General features: G+C 41.9%; 1 protein-coding gene across 6 annotated transcripts in view; it reads left to right on the top strand.

The window, feature by feature from the left end:
• Positions 1-7390, top strand: part of TUNAR (transmembrane neural differentiation associated intracellular calcium regulator) — a 144195-nt gene extending 136805 nt beyond the window's left edge. For 4 of the 6 annotated variants that reach the window (XM_072338705.1, XM_072338709.1, XM_072338706.1 and 1 more), the window contains one exon: positions 5164-7387. In XM_072338705.1, coding sequence (XP_072194806.1) covers positions 5164-5349 — 186 coding nt within the window. In that variant the 3' untranslated portion in view covers positions 5350-7387. Of the gene's footprint in view, positions 1-5163 lie in introns of all 6 variants that reach the window. The other 2 variants (XM_072338710.1, XM_072338711.1) reach the window with 1 other exon arrangement.
• Positions 7391-21920: the final 14530 nt, after the last annotated feature.

Below are 21920 nucleotides of genomic sequence, written 5' to 3'. Positions count from 1 at the left end.
GAGGTATTGGCATAGGCTGCCCAGAGAGGTGGTGGAGTCACCGTCCCTGGAAGTGTTCAAGGAAAGGGTAGATGTGGTACTGAGGGACATGGTGAGTGGGCATGGTGGCGATAGGCTGACAGTTGGAGTAGATGACAACAGTGGTCTTTTCCAACCTTTATGATTCTGTGAGCGTGCAGCTGTCCTACATCTGTGCTTGGAGGAAAATGAGGTTAAAAAAACTTGTTACGAGGAAAGCAACAAAACTCTTCTTTGTGTTGTACAAGTGGGATTAAACCTCTTCTCCTCTGGTAACTGGAGTTCTTCTATGTGCAAAAAGGGAAGGTGGCAGTTCCAGCAGCAGCTGAATTCACACTCTGCTTTGTATGATTTCTGTGCGTCCTTCAGTTTGCTAATCAAAACAAGTTTCTGCTGTGTTTCTTATCCCCGGAGGGCGGAACTATCCCCAGAAAATTAAAGCTCTCTTATCTGTTAATGTGTCATCACAACTAATAGCCTGGGGACTATAAACAAGTTTAAGTATCAGAACAGTTTGGCTGGTGATTGTCTGTGATTATGTATTAAGAATACAAAATTTGTGCCCAATGATATTCAAGCTAGGCTGATGATTAGAAGCCAGCTCCTCAGCTGCTGTAAATGGAGGTGGCTGGGCTAAGAGCAGCAGGGAGGCTGCTCAGCACCTGACCCTGGGAGCTTTGCAGAAATTCCCATTCCTGTTTGTCAAAGCACTGGGTCATACAGGCCAGCCATACAGGTCTAAGCAGAGTTCAGACACTTCTCTCCTGTTCTGATATCTGGGCGCAGTGCTCCTCCCAGCTGTGCAGCTTGCAGCCTTATGGGCGCTTTGTCAGTAGTGACCTACAAGCAAAATAACTGCAGATTGCTCAGCTTTGTCAAGAGCAAGTCAAGGAGCCAGTGTGTTCAAAAGCTGTCAGATGTATCAGGCAGGTACCTCACGAGGGATGTGCTTTGCACCTTCAACTTGACAAAGGTACTGCAGTAAAATAACAAAAATGCACTCCCTGCCACAATTTCCAAAGCCCTGATGCTGCCCCATCACCTTCAGCTCACTAACGGCTCATGCTGAGGGAGAGGAGATAAGGAACGGTTATTTCCTCTTGCTAGAAATGCTGTGTCTAGTCCACAGGACTACTTACAATATCAGCATGCAATGAGACCTATGGATCCATGAAGATGGCGGTGGGTGTGCTTTATAACATAGTTAAACTTGATTGTTCATGTTAACATCACCCTGTTCTGAAAGGCGTTGCTGTTTCTATGGGTCATTTCCCAGCACAGACTGAGAAAGAATCCCAAGGATTAGAAGTTGAGGCAGTGGGACATAAGGTGATATTCCCTAGATATGTACAAAGTCAATAGTAGTTCAAAGAGGTGAATATCAGAGTAGTGCTATAACCACTGAGCTGTCCTTGTCCCTGTGCAAAGCAGAATACACAGAATACATAACTTTTTGTGTATATCTTTACAGACCGTGTATCTTTTCAAAAGGCTGATACCAGGTTAATTATGAAACTTGAAAAATGGTATAGGAAGCACGTTCATTTTGATAAGGCAAGAGGTCACTTACCTAACAAAGTACTACTTAAATAAGGAGGATCACTATTAAAGAAATGGTCTGTCTAGTGCTTTCTATTCCTTCTGTATTGATCAGCATATCTGGGCAAGGAAAAGGAGTGTTTCTGACAAGCATGAAGTCCCATAAGAAAAAAGTACAAAAGGAGCAATGTGTCATAAGAATCTTAAAACATGAAACAATGTCAAATAAATGAAATCAGTTTCCAGAGGGGAACAATAAAGGCTGAAAAAAGGTACCTGGAAAGCGAAAAGATTTTGATTACTTTTTTTTTTCACTAATTAGGGATGTTATATTAAAAGTGTCGGGAACTATTTTCCCTGTAGCAAAAGACACCTGCAAGATGCAGCCAGCCAAAATTCCCCTCTGAGCATGAGATCTGTGAAGGTGAAAAGCTTGAGTCTGGCATCAGGAGAGCACTCCTTGTCTCCCAAGGTCACTCCATAAATGTGGAAAAGTCATTTTGATTCTGGTCTCCTCACAGTTCAAAGTCAAAGCTTACCTTAATTCAACAGCCCTGTATTTGGCAAAGCGCTAATATAATTGTATTTGGTCCTGATCTTGTCCGGTTGGAATGTTAAGCATCTTCTAATACCAAGCCCACTGTAGTCTCTCTCATAGCATAGGTTAGGCATGAAATAGCAAGTGGTGTATTCGCACTGGAGTAATCCCTCCAAGGAAACTCAGTATCTCCTTGCTAATTATTAGAACTTGCAATGAACAAGAAAAATGATTGCATGACCTCAGCTTAGAGATTGTGCAGCCTGGGGACCCTTCTATCATAGGCTGCCAGCAGTGGTTACATGGGAAAGATTTTATTGAAAAGGCAAAGATCTGGCAGTACTTCCCTAGAATACTTTCAAGGCTTTCAAAAACATAAATAAATAAATAAATCACAACTCAAGGACTTCCTAAGCCAGAGGGCTTTTCTTTATAACTAATAGTCTTTGATATACTTTTTCTTTTGTGAATTATTTAGCTACTTTTAAGATCTACGTTAATTTTAGGATTTGCAGTGTCCTGCAGGAAAGAGTCTGACGCTTTAATTGCATGCTGCACACTTTGAATTTATTAGAAGATGAGTTGCTCATAGTAGGGGTTCTGATGCCTTCCAGCTGCCTCTGCTCACATCAGTCCTAGAAATAAAATTACCGAGCATGTGTGGTGTAGATGTCATGACCAACCCAGATTGGTTGGTGCAGGGTGTTTGGAAATCCACCCCAGCTGAGGCTGAGTGGTTAACTCTGCCTAAACCATTGGATGCAGGCAGGCCAACAAATTAATCAGTGTATCTTCTTCGGCTTTTTTCAGAGACTGAGGGGTTTGGCTTACAGGATGCTCAGCTGTCATGATGTTTCTGCAGGAGCTGGAGGTGCCTCCTCAAATCCTCTTGTTTGAGGCTTGGGATCTGTGTTCTGATCGTGATTCCACTTGGCTTTTCAAACAAATAGTGGAATGCAGACATTGACCAGAGGGACCATGTCCTGGCTATTGAGAGAGCGTGACTATGGTACAGTTAGGGATGTGGGTTTGTGGTCTGCATCCGTGTGGATTCAATGCATTGGGTTGTGAGGTAAGCAAATGGCTTTCACAGGAATTCTCCTGGGACTTCCCAGAGCCAGTTTTCCTGTCTAGGTATCACTGATTGTGCAGTGGCAATGCTGTAAGCTGGGAAAGCACCTGCTAGGTGCAAAGCAGAACTGAGCAAAAGGTGGAACACTTGGACTCCTCCAAGAACCAGCTGAAGGCAAATATGGCAAGGCCCATCTGCTGCTAGAGGAGGTCCAACAGGAAGAGTTGCAAGTGAGAGTAGCTGGAAGAACACAGGGAGCAGTGTGTGAGGGCTGGAAAGGAATCAGGAGCCAGCCTGCCCTGGGAGGTGCTCAGTGCCCCTGAAGCTTTGCCCCGCTGGGTCAGATTAACAGCAGACCTGTGGGATGAGAGCATTCTGATGTCTGGTGCAGCATCCCTCTAGAAGTCACAGCTTTGCTGTGAGTACATCCAGGTTACCAATTGCCTTGTTTTCTGCTGAATCACTGGGTGACGCCAAGGCAAAGCACGTAAATGCTAATACAAGGGCTGGTGACACCTCCGCAGACCCCCGCTCCTGCCTTACTCACTGTTAATCACTTCTACATCATCAGTACCTGCTGAGATTCCAGTCCTTGCAAGGATGTCAGCAGCAGTTGCTGCCCTGTATGTGAACAACTGGTAGACAAAACAAACACATTGTTTTGTCTGGACTCCCTCTTTTTTTCTCCCATTCTCTCTGATGGAGGATTTCCACTCTTCCAGATCTTTCCATCCCTTTTGCACTCTGTTGTACCACAGATACATGAACAAGGACCTCACTCAGGCTGCACAACTGAGTTCCCAAATTATGATGCTAGGGGAAATGTGCCAGTTTCTGGACAGCTCACTTTTCTCTGCCTGCCCAAGCTGCATGGAGTCCAGCAGCTTTGGTCCATGGGTTAGTTGCAAGAGGAAGAAGAGAAGAGGTTGTGCCTCCTTTCTTCTACAGCCAGCACCCTCCTGTGGGCAGGAGCTGTTGGGGCACAGGAAGGTCACAGGATATGGTGGGCAGCCACAGAGATAACAGCAGGACACAGCCCAAGCCCAGCTGCTGGCAGATCAGTTTGCTTTGGGAAAACAGCCAGCCTGCTTCAGTTTTCTGGGGCAGTCTGGTTTTCTAGTTGCATCTGAATTTACAGCATTAGATGGATGCAAGCACGGATGAATAGAATTTATCCATTTCTAATTTGAAGATCAAACATTTACCCAGGTCTCATTACCTGGCTGGCACGCCAAGGGAGCTCCAGCAGTGCCTGAAGTCAGGGCTGGTCCCAGAACTGAAGGATTTTTCTTTTTTGAGCAGTTCAGATGCTAGAGCTGCTGCTTAGGAAATGGCTGTATCCTCCCTGCAGGCAGATCGATACCTCTCAGCTCACTGCACTGCAAGGAACTTTTCATCGTACATTAAGAATGAGGAAAATAAAAGCCACGGTGGATGTTATTCTGGTTTTGCTGTTACTTTGAATTATTTAGAGGAAAGTCACTGCTGTCTTCCTTATTGGCAGAAGACAAAATATCTAAGACAAAATATCTGGTTTTGGTAGTTTTTCCTATTAAAAAGGAAAAAAGTTCTTCCCATTTCTGTTTCTCTCACCCACTCAGTCCTTGGTACCGAGGTGTAAATTCAGGCTTTCTGCAACTCCAATGTCTCCCGCATTTCTAATGCAAACCAAGTTCCCGCTGACACAGGTGGAAGTCACATCTCGGTGGTGCACTTCTAACCAGCTTCATAGCAATGTTGCAGATGAGTGATAAGTGCTGTAAATGATGGCTAGCAGATAAACAGAGGGTGTTGTGGAGGGTTGTAAGAAATCTCCAGGCTAGCTGAACTATCGATTAAGCATTTACTAAATAGCTAGAGAAAAATGTGAAACTTTAAACTGAATTCTTAACATACAGTGTTAAGAGGCAAAAATCCTGCAGTTGCCTCCATCATTTATGTAAGCTAAGAAAAACAATCTAACTATGTGTTCCAATGTTCTTCTTCCCAATTCTAGATTATCCTGAAGGGGAGGATAAAGAAACTGGCCACCAAGATGGTAATCACTAGTGGAAATGAAGAAGATAAAGGCAGTCAAGAAAAGGAAAGCAAAGAAGAAACCATCTTGGCGATGCTTGGAATTATTGGGACAATTCTGAACCTCATTGTGATCATTTTTGTGTACATTTACACAACGCTGTAAACTAGCAGGCATGCAAATAGAACAGATAAAACGGCCATTAAGAGTGACAACAAACATTGCTGACTATTGACAAGTTGTTTAATCAGAATTGACTCTGTATTATATTAACACATCATAAAAGCACTGCCTGCAGGCAGCGAAGGCTGAAGCACAATTAATTTAACAAGACTTCTTCACGCAGTAACAAGCTAAACTCTTCTGTCCTGCCCTCTTCCTTTCGCTTTGGTTTTCGGTTTGGGGGAAACATGACTGCAATTATGTAAGTTGTAGCTTTGAAGAAATCCACCTGGGTTATGTTATTTTAACACAATTTTAAAAGGGGGAAAAGGGAAAAAAAAGAAAAAAAAAAAGAAACTGTACACTATATACAATTAAAAATGTATACTGTATACCTGCAACGATGGAACTCTATGATAGCTACATAGCACAGATCACGTGTCTGTTAGGTCAAATGATATTTTTTCTCTTGGTTTATGCTTTTACTTACATCGAATCTGACAGGCTTTTTGTTTAGAATGAACATATGGTGCAATCATGAAAAAAAAAAAAAAAAACAAAAAAAAAACCAATTCTATTGAGCAAGATCTGCCTAAAACTGATGCGATGTTGGGAGAAATGTGGTATGTGGTTATTTTAACTTTCTCATTTGCTTAACATCTGTGTCTGTTCATACCAATGTTTATAAATATATATTTTTAATAAATGTGCTATATTTTTAGCATGGACCAAACATTTGGTGACGCTTGTATTCATGCAGCTAGATTTTGTTGGATGAAGTGCCCTTTTTGACAATGGATGATATTCTTCTCAGCAATTATACAGTAGTCTTGTTTGCAGCCCTCTCAGTGTAGTCTGCAGCAAGCTCACATCATGCTCATATGCATGACTTGAAGTTGGAATGTCAGCTGAAAAGCATTGCTGCCTAATACGGGAAATAGCAAAACATCGTAAGGTGACCTTTGGAGACTGGTTGCAGAAAGAAGGTTCTATTTATAGTTTGAAACAAAAAGTGAATGGAAGGAATTTTCAGTAATCTCTCAGGATATTATGAAATTCACAGAATTTATGGCTTTCAGAACCTGGTCACACTCTCTAAGGGCTTGTAGTGAGAGAGGCAAACACAGTTATGCAGTTAGAAAGAGAAATGTAAAGAGCCTGTAGAAAGGAGGTTATGAGAAATCTAGTTTGTAAACACAGGGTGTATGTTGAATGTAACCCACCACACACAATTCTCTGACTTGTGCTTTAAATGATGTCAGTGCAGTGAAATTTTCTGATTTGCATTTTTGGCAGGAACATACAGGGGATGATCACCATTTTGCGTCAGAATTCAGTACCTACCAGCGTATGAAGCACTAAAAATATGAGACCACAACTCTGCCTCGGATTGCTTAAGTAGTTCCCCATTAACTCTGACACGTCTCCTGAAAAATAAATAAAATTAGGTCAATTACTTGTTTGCTGACTTCTGACTTGAATTATGTCCTCAAATGAACAAGGGAGATTGCTGTTGAAGTCAAATGGAGCTGTTAAAAGTCTCCTCCTAGAGCAGTGATCAGCCCTGTGCCTCCGGAACCAGTAATGAGCCCCTCACTGGGTTCCAGTGAGACTGGCTGGGACTGATCTCACAAATACAAAACTTCACTGGAAGATAAAATAAAAGCAAGCCTGGGAAAGCCTCAGGGAGACTCTCATAAAAGAGGTATTTAGTCTCTAGTGTATCACAGTCAATAAGAAACCATCAGGAGAAGAGAAAAGGTCAGCGAGTAAATTAAAATGAAATCCAGTATGAAGACTGAAGGAAGAAAGAGTGAAAAATAATTTCATGTTTATGGAAGAAAGAAAAAAGGCAGAGTGAGAGAAGTGAGATTTGAAAAAGGAGACAGAAGGTGCCAGACACTGTAGGGTGCTTGAAGGAACCTTCGTTGTGGTTACACTCTGCAGGTAGAACAAAGGGTATAGGGGAGAATGAGAAACTTTAGTGGCACAGTTTAATAGAAGTGAATGAGGCTGATGTTGTTTCCGGGTGCTTTTTTAGTTTGTTTTTGTAGGCTTTTTTCTTGATTGGTTGGCTTTGTTGTTTTTTGGTTTGTTTGGTTTTTTTTTGGTAATGTCATTTTGCTTGGATAATTCCAGAGAATTAGAAAAAAATCAGCATTTTGTATAGCCTGAGTGAGAAAAAAATTGGCTAAAATACAGCTGCTTCCATCTTGTAGCTTTCTTTTTTGAAGGTACTGCTGATCTCAGCATGGGGCAATGGCACTGTCCCCATTCCCCACAGCACAGCGAATACCTGGCTATCTCCAGCTGCCCTTTGCCTTGTGATGGTCCTCTGCAGGTGTTTTGTTAAAGCCGCTCCTTCTCCAGTAACCAGCACAGCAGCCTGAGTCTCATCCTCATCTTCAAGAGGGGAAGCTGGGCAAGGGCGGTATCAGGATTGAGAGGTGAGCTCTGCTGATACTTCTCTGCCTCTCCATGCATCAAGGGAGAGGCAGAGAAGTATGCCATCCATACCTGTCATCTTGTGGGCATGAAGATGCTTAAGAATAAATGCCTGTTAAATTCTTCTATCAATATCAGAAATAAACATCTACTCTTCAAAACAACAAGTAACACCCCTACACCCCACATAGAGTAGAAATGTTTGCTGCTCAGTGCCTTGTGCTCCTCCAGACATAGGCCAGGACTTTCACCATAGCAGGCACAGCAAATAGCCCAAACGTGCTTAAGCTCAACTGGTAGACCAAAAATCCTACGGAAACAGTGTTCACCCTTCCTTTTCCAGCAGATGACTGGACAGGGGGGGAGTTTCCAGCTGTGGGTGAGCTGATCTATGCCTTAAAGAGACTTGCATGCTTTACATCTGCTGCACAACCAGGCACCTTCCAATAGCCATGTGCCACATGCCTTGCTGCGGTTCTTTTATTGCACACTACAGTAAGAAACAAGCTTTATCCCCAGCCATAAAATGCTTAACACTTAATATTTTAATTTTACTGGTTTGTGTTCACAGATATTTCTAGAAATATCCTGGGGCAAGTAGTTCTTAACTAGATTCATTAAGTATTCATTTAAATAAAAATGAAGAGTTTCCTTTGAGGGCAATTCCTTAACCTTTTATTTGGCTCTCGTGAACACTGATATGGGGTAAAGCATGCTTTCAAAAATGACCATGAAAAGGAAACAGTTTTATACAAGATCCTGAACCAGTGTCTTCACAGGCAGATGCACACAGGCCTGGTTTCAGCTAAATGCCAGCTGCAGACAAATTACCCTCATGCTTTTTTACATAAGCAGTTGTCAGCATGCACCTGCAAGAAGTATACAACTGGGTATCACGCACATCACGGATTCCTTATCATCAGTAAGTGTTGAATAAAACTTCTCTTTACAAGTACCGAATGATAAGTCTGCTTTGGCAAGGAAAAAGCCAATAGTCTTATTCCCAGCTTGACTTGCAGGTGATGCAAAGAGTTACCAAAGGCTTTTTACATTAAATATTACCACGTTAGTGATGGGAATCTTCCTGTTTTCATTTGAGTAGAAGAAAATGAAAATCCAATCTCACAATAAGATACCAGAACAACAATTTTAGCTAGTGTAAATTGAAGATACCTGTGCATTTTTCAGTTCTCCTATTTAGTCTGATAGTTTGCATTATGGAAATGAAGAATGTTTTCCTGAGGTGACAGATTTATACAAACTGGGGGAAGATCTCCTTGAGAGCAGCCCAGGCAGAGAGGGACCTGGGGGTCCTGGTGGACGAGAAGCTGGATATGAGCCAGTAGCACATGCTTGTGCCCTGGAAGATCAACTGTGTTTTGGGCAGCATTAAAAAAAGGGTGGCCAGCAAGGAAAGGGAAGTGATTCTCCCCCTCTGCTCAGTCCTTGTGAGGCCCTATCTGCAATACTGCGTCCAGGCCTGGGGCCCCCAATACAGGAAGGATGTGGTGCTCTTGGAGTGGGTCCAGAGGAGACCACTAAGATGATCAGAGTGAAAGAGCAGCTCTCCTGTGAGGAAAGGTTGAGGGAACAGAGTTTGTTTAGCTTAGAGAAGGCTCTGGGGAGATCACATTGCAGTCTTTCAGTACTTGAAGGGAACATTTAAACAGGAGGAAGAATGGATGTTTATGAGGGTGGACAGTGATAGAACAAGGGGGGATGGTTTTAAACTAAAACAGGGAAAGTATAGGTTAGAGATTAGGAAAAAGTTTTTCACAGAGAGGGTGGTGACATGCTGGAACAGTTTGCCCAGGAAGGTCATGGATGCTCCATCCCTGGAGACATTCAAGGCCAGGCTGAGTGTGGCTCTGAGCAGCCAGGTCTGGTGGTTGGTGGCCCTGCATATGGTAGGGGGGTTGAAACTAGATGATCATTATGGCCCTGTACAACCCAGGCCATTCTACAATTCTATGAAGGTGCGTTTCCCCCTGCTGCTACCTGGTGTGCTGTCAGCACAGCTGTATAGGTAGCTAATATAAAGATATTAGCAAAGATGATGGCAAATGCACAAAGGCTATGTGCAAAGGAAAAACTTAACAGTGTTGATGCCGTAGCTGAAGAAGCCGGAGCAGTCTTCACTGAGGACCAATTTCCAAGAGATGCTACCTCAGTGGGGGTCAGCCCTTAAATGAGGTCTTACAGGAGGTGAAGTCAAGCTCCACCCCTTCCAGGAGCACAGCTACATTGCTCTTACCTGTGCTCTCGCAGCTGACCCAACACTTGCCTCAGCTGATTAATCAGAGGTTCAGGCTGTGATTACCAATCTCCCATACACACAGCCAAGTGGGTGCAGAAGAATTTGTGAAGTAAAAAAATTGTTCAAAGCCCATCATGGACATAGCAAGGTGAGAAGAAGGAAGAAGAACAGGCTGCAGCTCTCAACTGTAGCTCCTGTGGCTGCTTCTAAAAAAAACCATCACCATCTCAGGAGTACACCTTCCCACGCATTATCTGGAAGGATGCATCTTGCTCCTTCCTCCGAGGTTTCGACGCTGGGAGACTCTGTGATTCTGGAAGCTGCTGTTCTGGTTTACTGGGTGTAGCAGAAATGCTGAGTCACAGCCTGAAGCAGTGATTGAGCACCTGGTGAGAAGGCAGGGCCAACCCAGGGGAGCTCAGGTGCATGCAGTGCAGATGAGTGACCGGAAGGGATGAAGCCAGGATCCATCTCTTCCCATACCTCATTTAAGGGCTGGTAGTGGAGGTGAGGGTTTCTTGCTGAAGATTCTTGCCTACCTGAGGCTTTCTGAAGGTGAGCTGCTTCTTTCCTTTACTTCTGTGTCCCTGGCTGTTGCATTTGAATAAGTCCTGCCTTGATGCAGCCTGGGACCTTGTTGCTCTGCTGTTATTGCTGTGTTTTCCATTGTGTTATAACTGGGTATACAAGTCTAGTGTGGGGCAGTCTTATTATTTTCAGTATATTCAGAAATTTTCTTTGGTTTAGTTCCTGGTAATTTAAAGGACTCTTTGTTCCTTGAGTTCCCCTTCTCGCTCCCTGTTCTGTCCCTCAAGTGCAGTGTTGTTTCACTAGGCATCCAAATACTAAGGAAACCTCCATCACATCATGACAAATATTTTGTGTGAGGCACTGATGAAGTCTAAGTGTCTTATACTTCCACTTAAACTGTATCCTGAGGCTCACCCCAAGGTCTCATCCATGCATGTCAGAAGGTGTCATCGTTTCTAAATGAGAACCTGACATTTCAGAGGATGCAGTAGGATATGAGAGGAATGTGGCCCATAGCAAGGAACGGAATTAAGGAGTAACTGGATTAAAACTCCAGGGTGGCAGCATAGCAGTATTTTCTAATTAATTGTTTTGAGTTTTGGCTGGAATACTTAGTTTCTGACATCTAGTATTTTTGATTATATGTGTGTGTGTGTATATGTATGTATACTCTATCTGAAAAAATGTATCTAAGTGAAATAAAGAAGTAACCTCACAGCCTAAGTTTCGGCAGCAATTTGCAGTAGCAGCCTTCCAAAGCAAACATGACTGAGACTCCAAGTGCTGCTGGCTCTCTTCCCAAGAGGAGATTTTGGCAGAGCAGGAGCACACTGCACAAACATGAAAGAACCTCTTTGTCTTAAAGAGAGTGTCTTCTTTGGAGCAGTATGCAAAAGTTTACAAAGACATACAAGGATGTAAAGACTGGAACAGGCATTGTTCATCTCAATTACTAGCAGACACCCTGCCCTGCTTCCAGGTGCATTTTTGAGTCTCTTATAAACTCAGCACGTCCTTCCCCACCAATAATCTAAGAGAAACAAAACCTGTGCAGCACAAACCTCAGGCCAAGTTTCAGTAATATGTGCATCCACATACATCTATCTACATTCAAACCATCTGGAAGCCAATAAGATGCTCCTTGTCTTAATCATTAGGACTGCCTATTTGCATTTCACCTGGGAGGGCTCAGATGGTGAAAGGCAATTTGTAAGGCTGGAAGTACCCCAGTGTTTCCTGCAATTAAACTTTACAGGATATGGCTTTTTATCTCAAAATGTTCCTTTTCACTCTGAAATACACCATGATCATGGCCCACGATGTTCTGTGGGTAGTGTCTCTCTAACTGACTGTACCTTACTGTCAGGTGCTTGGGTTTTGTGTTAGCTGATCACTACAGCAGGGTTTTTATACTAAAGTATGGCTCCTTAGTCAAGTTTGGTAGCACGAACTACTCTCCCATCATGCTAGATAGCCTGCTAGTGAAACAAAAGAGAAATACAAGTCTATAGCTTGTTCTTTGCAGGTTCAGACAGGAATTAAACTCATGCAACTTGTTCTGTGGTGGCTCTGATGTACTCGCACACCTCCAGAACCAACCCTGAGATTTTAATCTGGTTCCAGTACCTTGTAGGTCTCATGATGACAGGATCCTCAGCCAGTATCACTCTCCAACAGCAGTGGCACAGACTGGAAGTAGCAGGGGATGCCAGCTGGGACACTCCATGAGCCAGAACTTGTGTAGAGGAGGCTAGCTGGTTTTCACAGTTACTTACCTTCTTGAGGATCAAGGATGTTGTGGTGCACTGGAATTGGTTGAGAGCTATTGTAATAAAGTGGTTATGTTCCAGGGGACTAATTTCTCACCTTTATTTCCTGCAAGTTTAATGGGGAAGGTCTTATAATTCTGGGTTTGTCAATTTAAGATATGAATTAAAAAATGCTATGTATGTTTTCAAATTTATTTGCTGCTTCCCCCCCCCCACACACACACACCCCAATCAATTCAATTTCAGTTTAGCATGTATTGTTCTTATTTCTGTAATAAAGATAGTTAATACTTTGGTACTGAGTGCATAAGGAAAGAATGAAGACAACATTGCCCATGTTTCATTAATTCTTTATTGTGGGCAGAAAATGTAGCCAATAAATTTCTTTGCATCTGTTGCTAGCATTAATTTTATAGTAAATTCATACCATCATTTCTAGAGCCTAAAGAAACTGCAAGACAAAGATTCAGCATTTGGAGCTGTGCATTTTCAAATGCTGTCAGCAAACAGTAGCATATGAAGTGTTTGCATTAAGATAAAAGAAAACAGTGTTGTACAAATACATTTTTAATAGTTTCCAACTCAGAAGTGAGATGAAATAACTATCATTCTTATGCTGCTGACATTTCATAGTGCACAGTGGGATATAATTTAGACGCTTGCTTTTATAACACATATATGTGCTTAATTTGGCCTAAGGGACTTAGTTCCTTTGCAGTCAATATGCATATATAGATGTATTTACAGGTTTGGCTGGAAGTTCAGATATAGAATCATAGAATCATAGAATTACGCAGGTTGGAAAAGACCTTGAAGATCATCAAGTCCAACCGCAGCCTAACCAGTAGCCTATCTCTTAAAAAACAACCACAAAACAATACCACAACAACAAACCTCTGCTAAATCATATCCCTGAGTACCACATCCAAACGGCTCTTAAACACATCCAGGGATGGCGATTCAACCACCTCCTTGGGGAGCCCATTCCAGTACCTAACCACCCTTTCTGTAAAGAAGTTCTTTCTAATATCCAACCTAAACTTGCCCTGGCGCAACTTGAGGCCATTTCCCCTCATCCTGTCACAAGTCAGTAGTGAGAAGAGACCTGCCCCACTCTCACTGTAAGAACCTTTCAGGTACTGGAAGACGGCAATAAGGTCTCCCCTCAGCCTCCTCTTCCTCAGACTAAAAGCCTCCTCTTCATCAGACTATAAAAATATAGCAACAACATAATTAATCAGATAGGGTAAAAACATGGAATTTCCTATATAATGAGTTATACCTTCCTGCTTCATTTACCTTGTTTTCATCTGTTCTCTTTGAGTCTATGTGACTGATGAAACTGATGATGAACCCTATGTAATATAACCAATGTAAGAATGAAGACAGTGGAGAAATATTCACACTGCATCTTCCATCAGATGATAGGCATATAAATTTATGTTTTGAAGAACTTCAGTGCTAAATGTTTTACACTTTCCTTTATATGGATCACCATTGGTCCACACTTATTAGTGGCTTTAAAGTCCCTATTTGATAGTCCAATGTTTACATACAGTTTCACTGAGCTGTACAAACAGCAGCAAAATAGATTTTGCATCCTCTGTTTAATTTTACAAAGCTCTGGCTATCCTATACTGACCTCCTGGTTTTTAAAGGTTGATGTTTCTGAAGAGTAATGTGCAACTCCACAACCTTCACTACAGTTTTAGGCAGAAGGATGAGCCCTTTTACACCAAACATGGGTCTTGTTTTTCTTATTTCTCTGCTCATGTGAACAGCCCCAGGTGGCTCCTGTGCTGTTCTGAGCATAACAGACCTGCAGGATTGAGGTCTTGATTTTTAGAAGGTTCAGTTGTCAAACCCCTTGAAGCAATACCTTGCATGGTTTTTGCAGCATCATCAAGCAAACGAAAAAAGTTCCAATCATAGAACCATAGAATTGTTTGAGTTGGAAGCGACCTTAAATAGGTATCTGCTCCAGCTTCCCTACAATTAACAGGGACACCTACAGTTCCATCAGGTGCTCAGAGTTCTGTCCAGACTGACCCTGAAGATAACAAGCAATTAACTTTTGGAACAACACCATTGCTCATGTGCCTGCTTTCACTGGTGAAAAGATGCAACACGTCATTGGTGTTACTGGTGTAGCAGTGGCCAAACGCTGCTGTGACTAAGCACAGAACTTCAGCTGTTGTGTTTGGGTGTGAAAGCATCCAGCTTGGAGCTGAGAAAATGCTTTCTCTATACAATGAATATTTGTTCATTTTTAAAATGGTTTTTCACCTCAGGAATTGTGAGGTTTTTGATAGAATGGAATTTAGAAGCATCTCTTGTGACATACCTTGCAATGTAGTTTGGTATTTTTTAACCATGTTTTGTTCTGCCTGCTTCATTAAGATAAACTTAATTTCCAGCTGAAAAGCATTTTCAAATTAAAATCAAAACTCAGTTCCACAATGCAAAAACATTTTCCTACCACAATCTGTTCTCAGCCTCCCTATCCTACACTGATCCACACTGCGGATGTTGTCCTGGGGAAAACAGCACTGCTCAGCACATGGGAGTGCCTGCTATGCAAACCAAGAGCTTTCAGCAGTGAATGCAAATGTCTTCTTGGTTTTATTTTTTGATGTACATCAAACTTTTATAAACTGAGACCACCACTCACCACATAACTCTGCGCAGCAGACCGCTGCTCCCGTGAGGTCAAGAACACTTGAGTGAGGTGGAGAAAAAGGCTGAGAGATGTCTGCTGGTTGTAAACAGCCATATAACAAACCTTCAGAGGCACAGAATTCAGCCTCCCAGTGCACTCTGCCTCCCTAAACCTGGCTGCTGGCCACCTCAGCCCTGGTTCTTCCAGGGGCAGTGAGGGGAGCACACTCATTTTCTCATCTTAATCGTGTTATGTGCTCAGTTGGCTTTGCTGCAGTAAAAAAGAATATGGCAAAGGCCAGGACAGCAGGGGAGCAAGGCTACTGTGTCCTGGGGCTTTGAAAACTGCTGTACAGTGGATTGCCCCTCTGCTGCCATCTATTGCACACCAACAAAATCTAATGGCATATGTGTGGGAAATTGGTAATCACAGCCTGAACCTCTGATTAATCAGCTGAGGCAAGTGTTGGGTCAGCTGTGGGAGCACAGGTGAGAGTAATTTAGCTGTGCTCCCGGAAGGGGTGGAGCTTGACTCTACCATCTCTAGACCTCATTTAAGGGCTGACCACAACTAAGGCAGCATCTCTTGGAGATTGCTCCTTGGTGGAGACTGTCTCAGCATTTCCTAGTGAAGGCATCCATATTGGTGAGTTTTGTTTATAAATAACCTTTTGAATATTTGTCATCACCTTTGCTACCATCTTTGTATCATTCCACATTACACCCCTGGATGGAAGATGGATATTCTTTCTTTCAACCAGATGGATTCTTCCTTCTGTGTGTTTTTTTTTTATTTATCAAATCTTAGATGAGTACAATGTTGTTGATGTGTCACTGCAGAGGAGTAGTATTAAGAATAGGAATGAGATAGTCCAGATGTAAAAACAAAACATCAGTTTATGTCAATCAGTTCAAGTCATACAGAACAAACTATATAGATCCCTGCAAGCAACATACACTTTTTAGAAACTGAAAGTTTAGTTCTGAAAGAGTGGTAGAAGCAGAAGGATGTACTATATATGTCCATGGGCTCTCTGAAAACTACTTTGAAGGATGTATTTTATTGTGTAAAAGTTAAATAAATTAATTCACTTGGGTGGTTTTCTTTTAGTAAGTAATTGTTTCTTTACCTTCCTTACAACACGCACAGTGCCAGCTGTCAGCCAAAGCCCTTATCATGAGCAGAAGGTAGCACCTGGCTCCTATTCTGAACATAGCCCTGCACTTAGGTTCACATTTCTCTCACAGACAGTGTGTGAACCTGTTAGCTCTCTGGGCTGCCTGTTAGCTGGGAAGAAACTGTACTGAAAGTAACTTTGCTAAAGCTGGCAACATCCTGCAGCCACACTAAAGCACAGAACTGGTGGTGTTGGAAGAGACCTCAAGAGATCATCAAGTCCAACCCCTCTGCTAAGGTGGGTACTCTACAATAAGTTGCATAGGTAGCCATCCAGCTGAGTCTTGAATATCTCCATAGAAGGAGACTCTATCATTCTCTAATCCTAACCCACAGGCTCTCAACCTGTTCATGACTGAATATGAGTCATCTCTAAAATGTCAGTTTGCATGCATCTTTAAGCAGCATATAATTATTTTTATATACATGTTTAATTGATTTTTCTCCAAGTTTTATCTGGGTCTACATCTGTTTGTCATTCTCCTTGCTGGGTGTAGCATCAGGCTGCTACCATATCTGTAGCTGTTTTAGCAGTGGCAAGCCCTTGAAGGAAACAGTGATGAATGTGGCTGCCCTGAAAAGCTCTCCAGGGTGTAGACTGCAGTCTAAGGGGTTTCTGTGGTGAAAATATGTCCATTATTTATAGCTCCCTGCTGAGCCCATAATTAAAGCTCTTCAGTGGGGCAAAGCTTCAGCTTTTGGAGCTGCTGGTCCTACCACCCTAATACCCGTCTATGGCCAGAACTCTTGTTGCCACCACAATCCACTGTAAAAACAAGGGGAAGGCAGATAGGATTGCATTTTGCAGCTGGGAGTAATTGGAGGCAGCTGAAAGAAAGGTGAGGGCATTTTCCCTATTCCTCTATCTCAGTGGGGGTAAGCCTGAGACAAAGGACTTTTTGAGCTGTGTAGGTTATGAAGAAAGCAATGCATTTTTGTTTAGAGAAGAAATAATAGAGAATACTTTTGTGAGCAGGAGAGTTATGTCTTATGGCATTATTTTTTATTTTTTTTTACCTTTTCTTCCACTTTATTGAAGAGATAAAGGAGCTCAATACTCTGGAATGGTACGTTCTTAAAAGCATTTGCTGAAGGTATAGTTTGCTTATGAAGGGTAAGAGCAGCCTGTGGCTTCCCCTTGTAGCATAGCCTGAGCCATGCTGGAGAAAGGGCAGTTTCCTGCAGGAAATCACAGCGTTACTTTCAGTTATGAAAATATTTATTGTTGTTGTATGTGAGCTGAACTCATACAAATCTGTGGCTTTTCCTCATCTCAATGAGCATGTATCATTGGAGTCTCCCATAGCTGTTGCCCTGTGGTGGGAGGTAGATGGGAAGCATCTGCTCCCCCTGGGTTTGGACACTGTAGAAGTCAAACACATGAAGGTATCCCAGACTAAATGCATAAAACCCACGTAGTTCACCTGCATGGTTCTGGTGACCGCTTGCAACTAAATGGTGTCTTTCGTAACATTTTCGGCCTGACGCCTATGATAAGGGCTTGCTTTTCTGAATTCTGGCATCTGATTTAATTCTTTTAACAATTTGACTCCTAAGTGCTTTAATCTAGTGGCATAAAACTATCAAATCTAATAAAACTGAGTAAATTAGGTAATATCAGCTCAGTCAGATGCTCAACATTTTTTGAGAATGCTTCCCTTTATGCTCAGTTGTAAAACCAAAATAACCTACTTCAGCACATTAGTGTCTCAAGCAATGAAACTAACTTAAGCAGAAGAAAAATCCGGTCTGCTACTTGTTCTGGCATTTTCCTATGATTTCTGAGCACAACGGGCTCACCACTGGCCATCTCCCCTTGTGTTCTCTCTGCCTTCTTGTCAGCCCTGTTTTGAAGTTTTCTTTCAGTTCTCAGCCCTTGAAACACTAGCACAGCCTTTCCTTTATAAGAAATGTGGTTTTGTTTCTTGGTAAATATTTTGCTTGGACGTAGCCCATGCAATTTGGGGTATTAATATATTTTGTACTTTTAACGTGATTTTGAAATCAGTATCTCTTGGTATTGTGCTTCTCATTACCCATGACTTTTCTCCATTCTCTGTGTCTGTCCCATAATGCGGGTCTGACCCTTTGTGATGTCCTTTCAAGCTTTTTTACTTTCTGTATTTTTTAAAGTTATAAGTAGTACTTTTTCATTCTTGACTATTTCTGAAGCTGAAAATGCATTGTAGAACTTCATTTTTCCTGTCTGCTGATGGAGTGGGAGAAGCATGGAGGAGTTCTGTCATTTAAATAGCCCTACTTACAGCTGCAGAGTTCAGTTCTAGGTGAGGCATCAATGGTAAATGAAATACTTAAACCCACTTCATAGTGACTGCAGATGGCACCTTGGGTTATTCTATGGTCTCCATCTACTTGCAAGATGAATGGTTTTCTTCCTATTTACAAGAAGTATCACAAGTAATGTCTTCATTTTTTACTGGAAGTAGCTAACAAGCCTCTGGCAACAAGCTCCGTGCAGAAAGATCCTTACCCTCACTTACATGAACATCAATTGGGAGTTTCATAACTGTAGTACCCAGACAAGAAAAAAATGGAAGAAGTCTTGAACTGCCAAGATAAAAAAAAAAAAAAGGGGGGGGGGGGGAGGAAGTTGGGAGGGAAGAAAAAGAAAAGAAAGAAAAGTAAACTCCACTGTTTATGATCTCATGAGAAATAATCATTCCAGACAATCCAGTACAGATAGGACACTATCATGGAATTGAGCTTGATGTCTATCCGAATCATTGGTCCTTCAGACTTAGCCTGTTCTGGCAGTAGTTCATTTAATTCAGATTAATATGTACACTAGTGGTTTCTCAAAAGTGATACGTTGAGCACTGGAAATGTGCAAGCCACTTGAAAATGTTGTGTGGCCCGCCTGAATCCTGCTGCTTCTTCCTGTGACAATGCTTCCTATTGCAGTGACACTGACAGCCCCTTTTTTGGCAAAGAAGTATTTGACAGGTTGTGGGATGGATCAGGCCAACTGTACGATTCCCATTCTCCGTGGCTTCTGTCTTCACTGCTGATCTGGGTGTCTACTTCATGGAGGCATAGGGAAGAGGGAGAGCTTATAGACTGACAGTCTACAGGTCTATTGAGAGTATGCAGAACTGGAAATAACTACTGTGTTGCTCCTTTGTCTCCCTCCTGCTTTGATTTGGGAGCCCATGGGTCATTGCTGTGAGCTGTGAAAGACTGGACTCCTTACATCTACCTTCTCCTCTGCAAACAGAGGACACAGCAAACAAGTAGGATCCCTCCCAGCAGAGTTTCTTGCAGAGTAGATGCCAACCATACATAGAGTGCTTTCCCCCATGGCATGAAATATTGTCTGAGGGGGAATCTGTAGAGGATTGCTTGTCATCTAATTGCATTATTTTTCAACCACATGAGCAATAAATATTTAAAGTCTGGTTGTAGGCAATGTAACACTCCGTAAATATGCAGTTCTGAATACAGAAGTGAGAGGCAGATATTTTCTTTAAGAGGAAACAAATACATCTGTTTGGCATAAACTGTCCTCCTCCCCATTCTGTAAGGAAGAATATGTTGAGGCAATTTTGGATGAATGAAGGGGAAACTAAAGGGAAAAAAGTATTGCTGAATATTTATTGCTACCTCCTGGCTATGCCCTGCTTTTTCCATTTGTCAGATTGAAGTATTAGCTCACAACCTACAAAGGAAAGGCAGAGATTGAGAGAGGGAACTGAGAAAACCAAAGAGCTTCACTCTTGGTACGTCTTGTTCTCTCCCTTCTTATTACCACCATACTTACTCCATGACAGAGAATCTGTGGTCAGTAACAGAGATAGGCAGCAGTATGGGAGTTCCTGTCATGTTTTCTGTTTTCTCTACAGTATTGCTTGAACTTGCTTTATTCTGAGTATTTTGGTTTCACACAAATACTTGTAACTGGTTTATGGAAACTGAGGCTGACAATTCTGCTGGTCTTGAAGATGTAGGGCCCATATCAGCAGGAGGTGAGGGAGGCAGCATTAGGGGGAGAGACTGAAAGATAAGGTTGAAATGCATTTTGAGTATCATTAGACTCTGGCTGCAAACAGACTATCAAGTGTGAAAATAAATCCCAATCTTTTCTGTTACAGTCAAACTAGGTTTACTGCCTTAGAAAGGTAAAATGTACTCTGACATTGACCAAAGAAGATCCATTCTTCCAGCTGATTTAAGTGTAGCAGTGCAGAGCTATGAGAGGAGGATCTCATTCTGCATGGTGCTCACACTAGCTTTCCTGTTTCTTTTTCAAAACAGTTTTCTATTTTTTTTTTTGGAGATGTTTTTATGAAGTGCCTTTGCAGTTGAAAACTAACTTGGTGATTTGACTCATGTGGTCTGTTTCTACTCCATGAGATACAGTCAATAACAAATGATTAGCAAAAATGTTGGTATGTACTTCATCTCAACACCCTGCTGGTTCTAAAATCCTCTTAGTGAACAAAAACCCTAGTGGTCCTCTCAGAACAAGCTATTATCAATCAAGTTTTATCTACCAAGAAAAGTTTTCTTTTCAGAAAGCCCTACTGAGGCATAGTGTAATATTTATTGTGTGGCTGGCAGTATACTTCTGCCTGAGGGATGGACTGCAATTACAGCATGGTGAATATTTCATTAGAACAAAGCAAAACTGCATAGGAAGTAGCCATCCCTTTATTTAAAACATTTATTAAAATACACTGTTAGAATCTACATGGGAATAATTCCTTCTGCCCAATCTACCAACTATGCTGCAATTTTGGTCAGACATTTTGTTATTACAAAACCTTGAATATTACAGCAATCTATCTTTCCCTCTGAGAAAGATGGGCCTCTTAAAACAAGCAGATTAAAATTAGTGTACATCGATGTCCATGATAAAATCCTGGCTGTGTTAAGGAAGTAAGAACTGGTGGAAGAGAGTCTAGCGCACTTATGAAGTTCCTTCTCTTCAGAAAGATGGTGTAGCTGCAATACAGGTGACAGGCCTGAACATAATTAAGTGCAATCTGCATAAAAGAGTGTGAAGTCGTCACTTCAAGTCTGCACAGTTACACATGCATAGGATTGGAGAATTATTTTCTGTATTAAACATCATCTAACTTCCATTTCTTTCAAAGTTGCCCACTTCTCTGGGCACTGGAAAATGACATAACAACCACCACTTTTTTTTAGCATTCACTTGCACTTCTGCAATAATCTTCTTAGAAATCAGAGAGGAGATCTAAGAGCAAGTATAAAGAATGAGGTCCCAATGAGAAGTAAAATTGTAATCTCTCTTTTTCAGTAAAAGTTTTCTCTCTGATAGCGGACCATGATGTACAATTTTTAGACTATGATAATGTTTTGGAAGGCTGTGGTGAGTTGCTAGGTCCTACATTGGTAACAGCTTTCTTATTTTTTAGAAGACAAAAAGAAAAAATCATCTCCTCACTGCACCAGTCATTGAAAGACCAGGTCTAATTTGAGTCTTTTTTTTGTAATTATTGAGTGTTACTTCCTCCATTTCAGGCTTCCAGGCAATGGAAAACCTTTCCTGTGGCATCTCTTCTTTCACTAGCAGAAGTCTGCTCAATGTCTTTCTCTTACTGGGCTCCTGATCAGTCATTCCTTACTAGCAGAAAGAGTGCTACCTACTTTGCTTTGAATGGATTGTAGGATAGACTTGAAATTTCAGAGTAGAGAATAACTGCCCCTCCTTTGCATGCCATGGTCATGTAGGATTATAAAGCAGACTTCTCTG

Source organism: Excalfactoria chinensis, chromosome 5, assembly GCF_039878825.1.
Source record: "Excalfactoria chinensis isolate bCotChi1 chromosome 5, bCotChi1.hap2, whole genome shotgun sequence".
Taxonomy (NCBI): Eukaryota; Metazoa; Chordata; class Aves; order Galliformes; family Phasianidae; genus Excalfactoria; species Excalfactoria chinensis.
The sequence above is the reverse complement of the archived record's forward strand: the minus strand, read 5'-3'. Positions and strand labels throughout refer to the sequence as shown.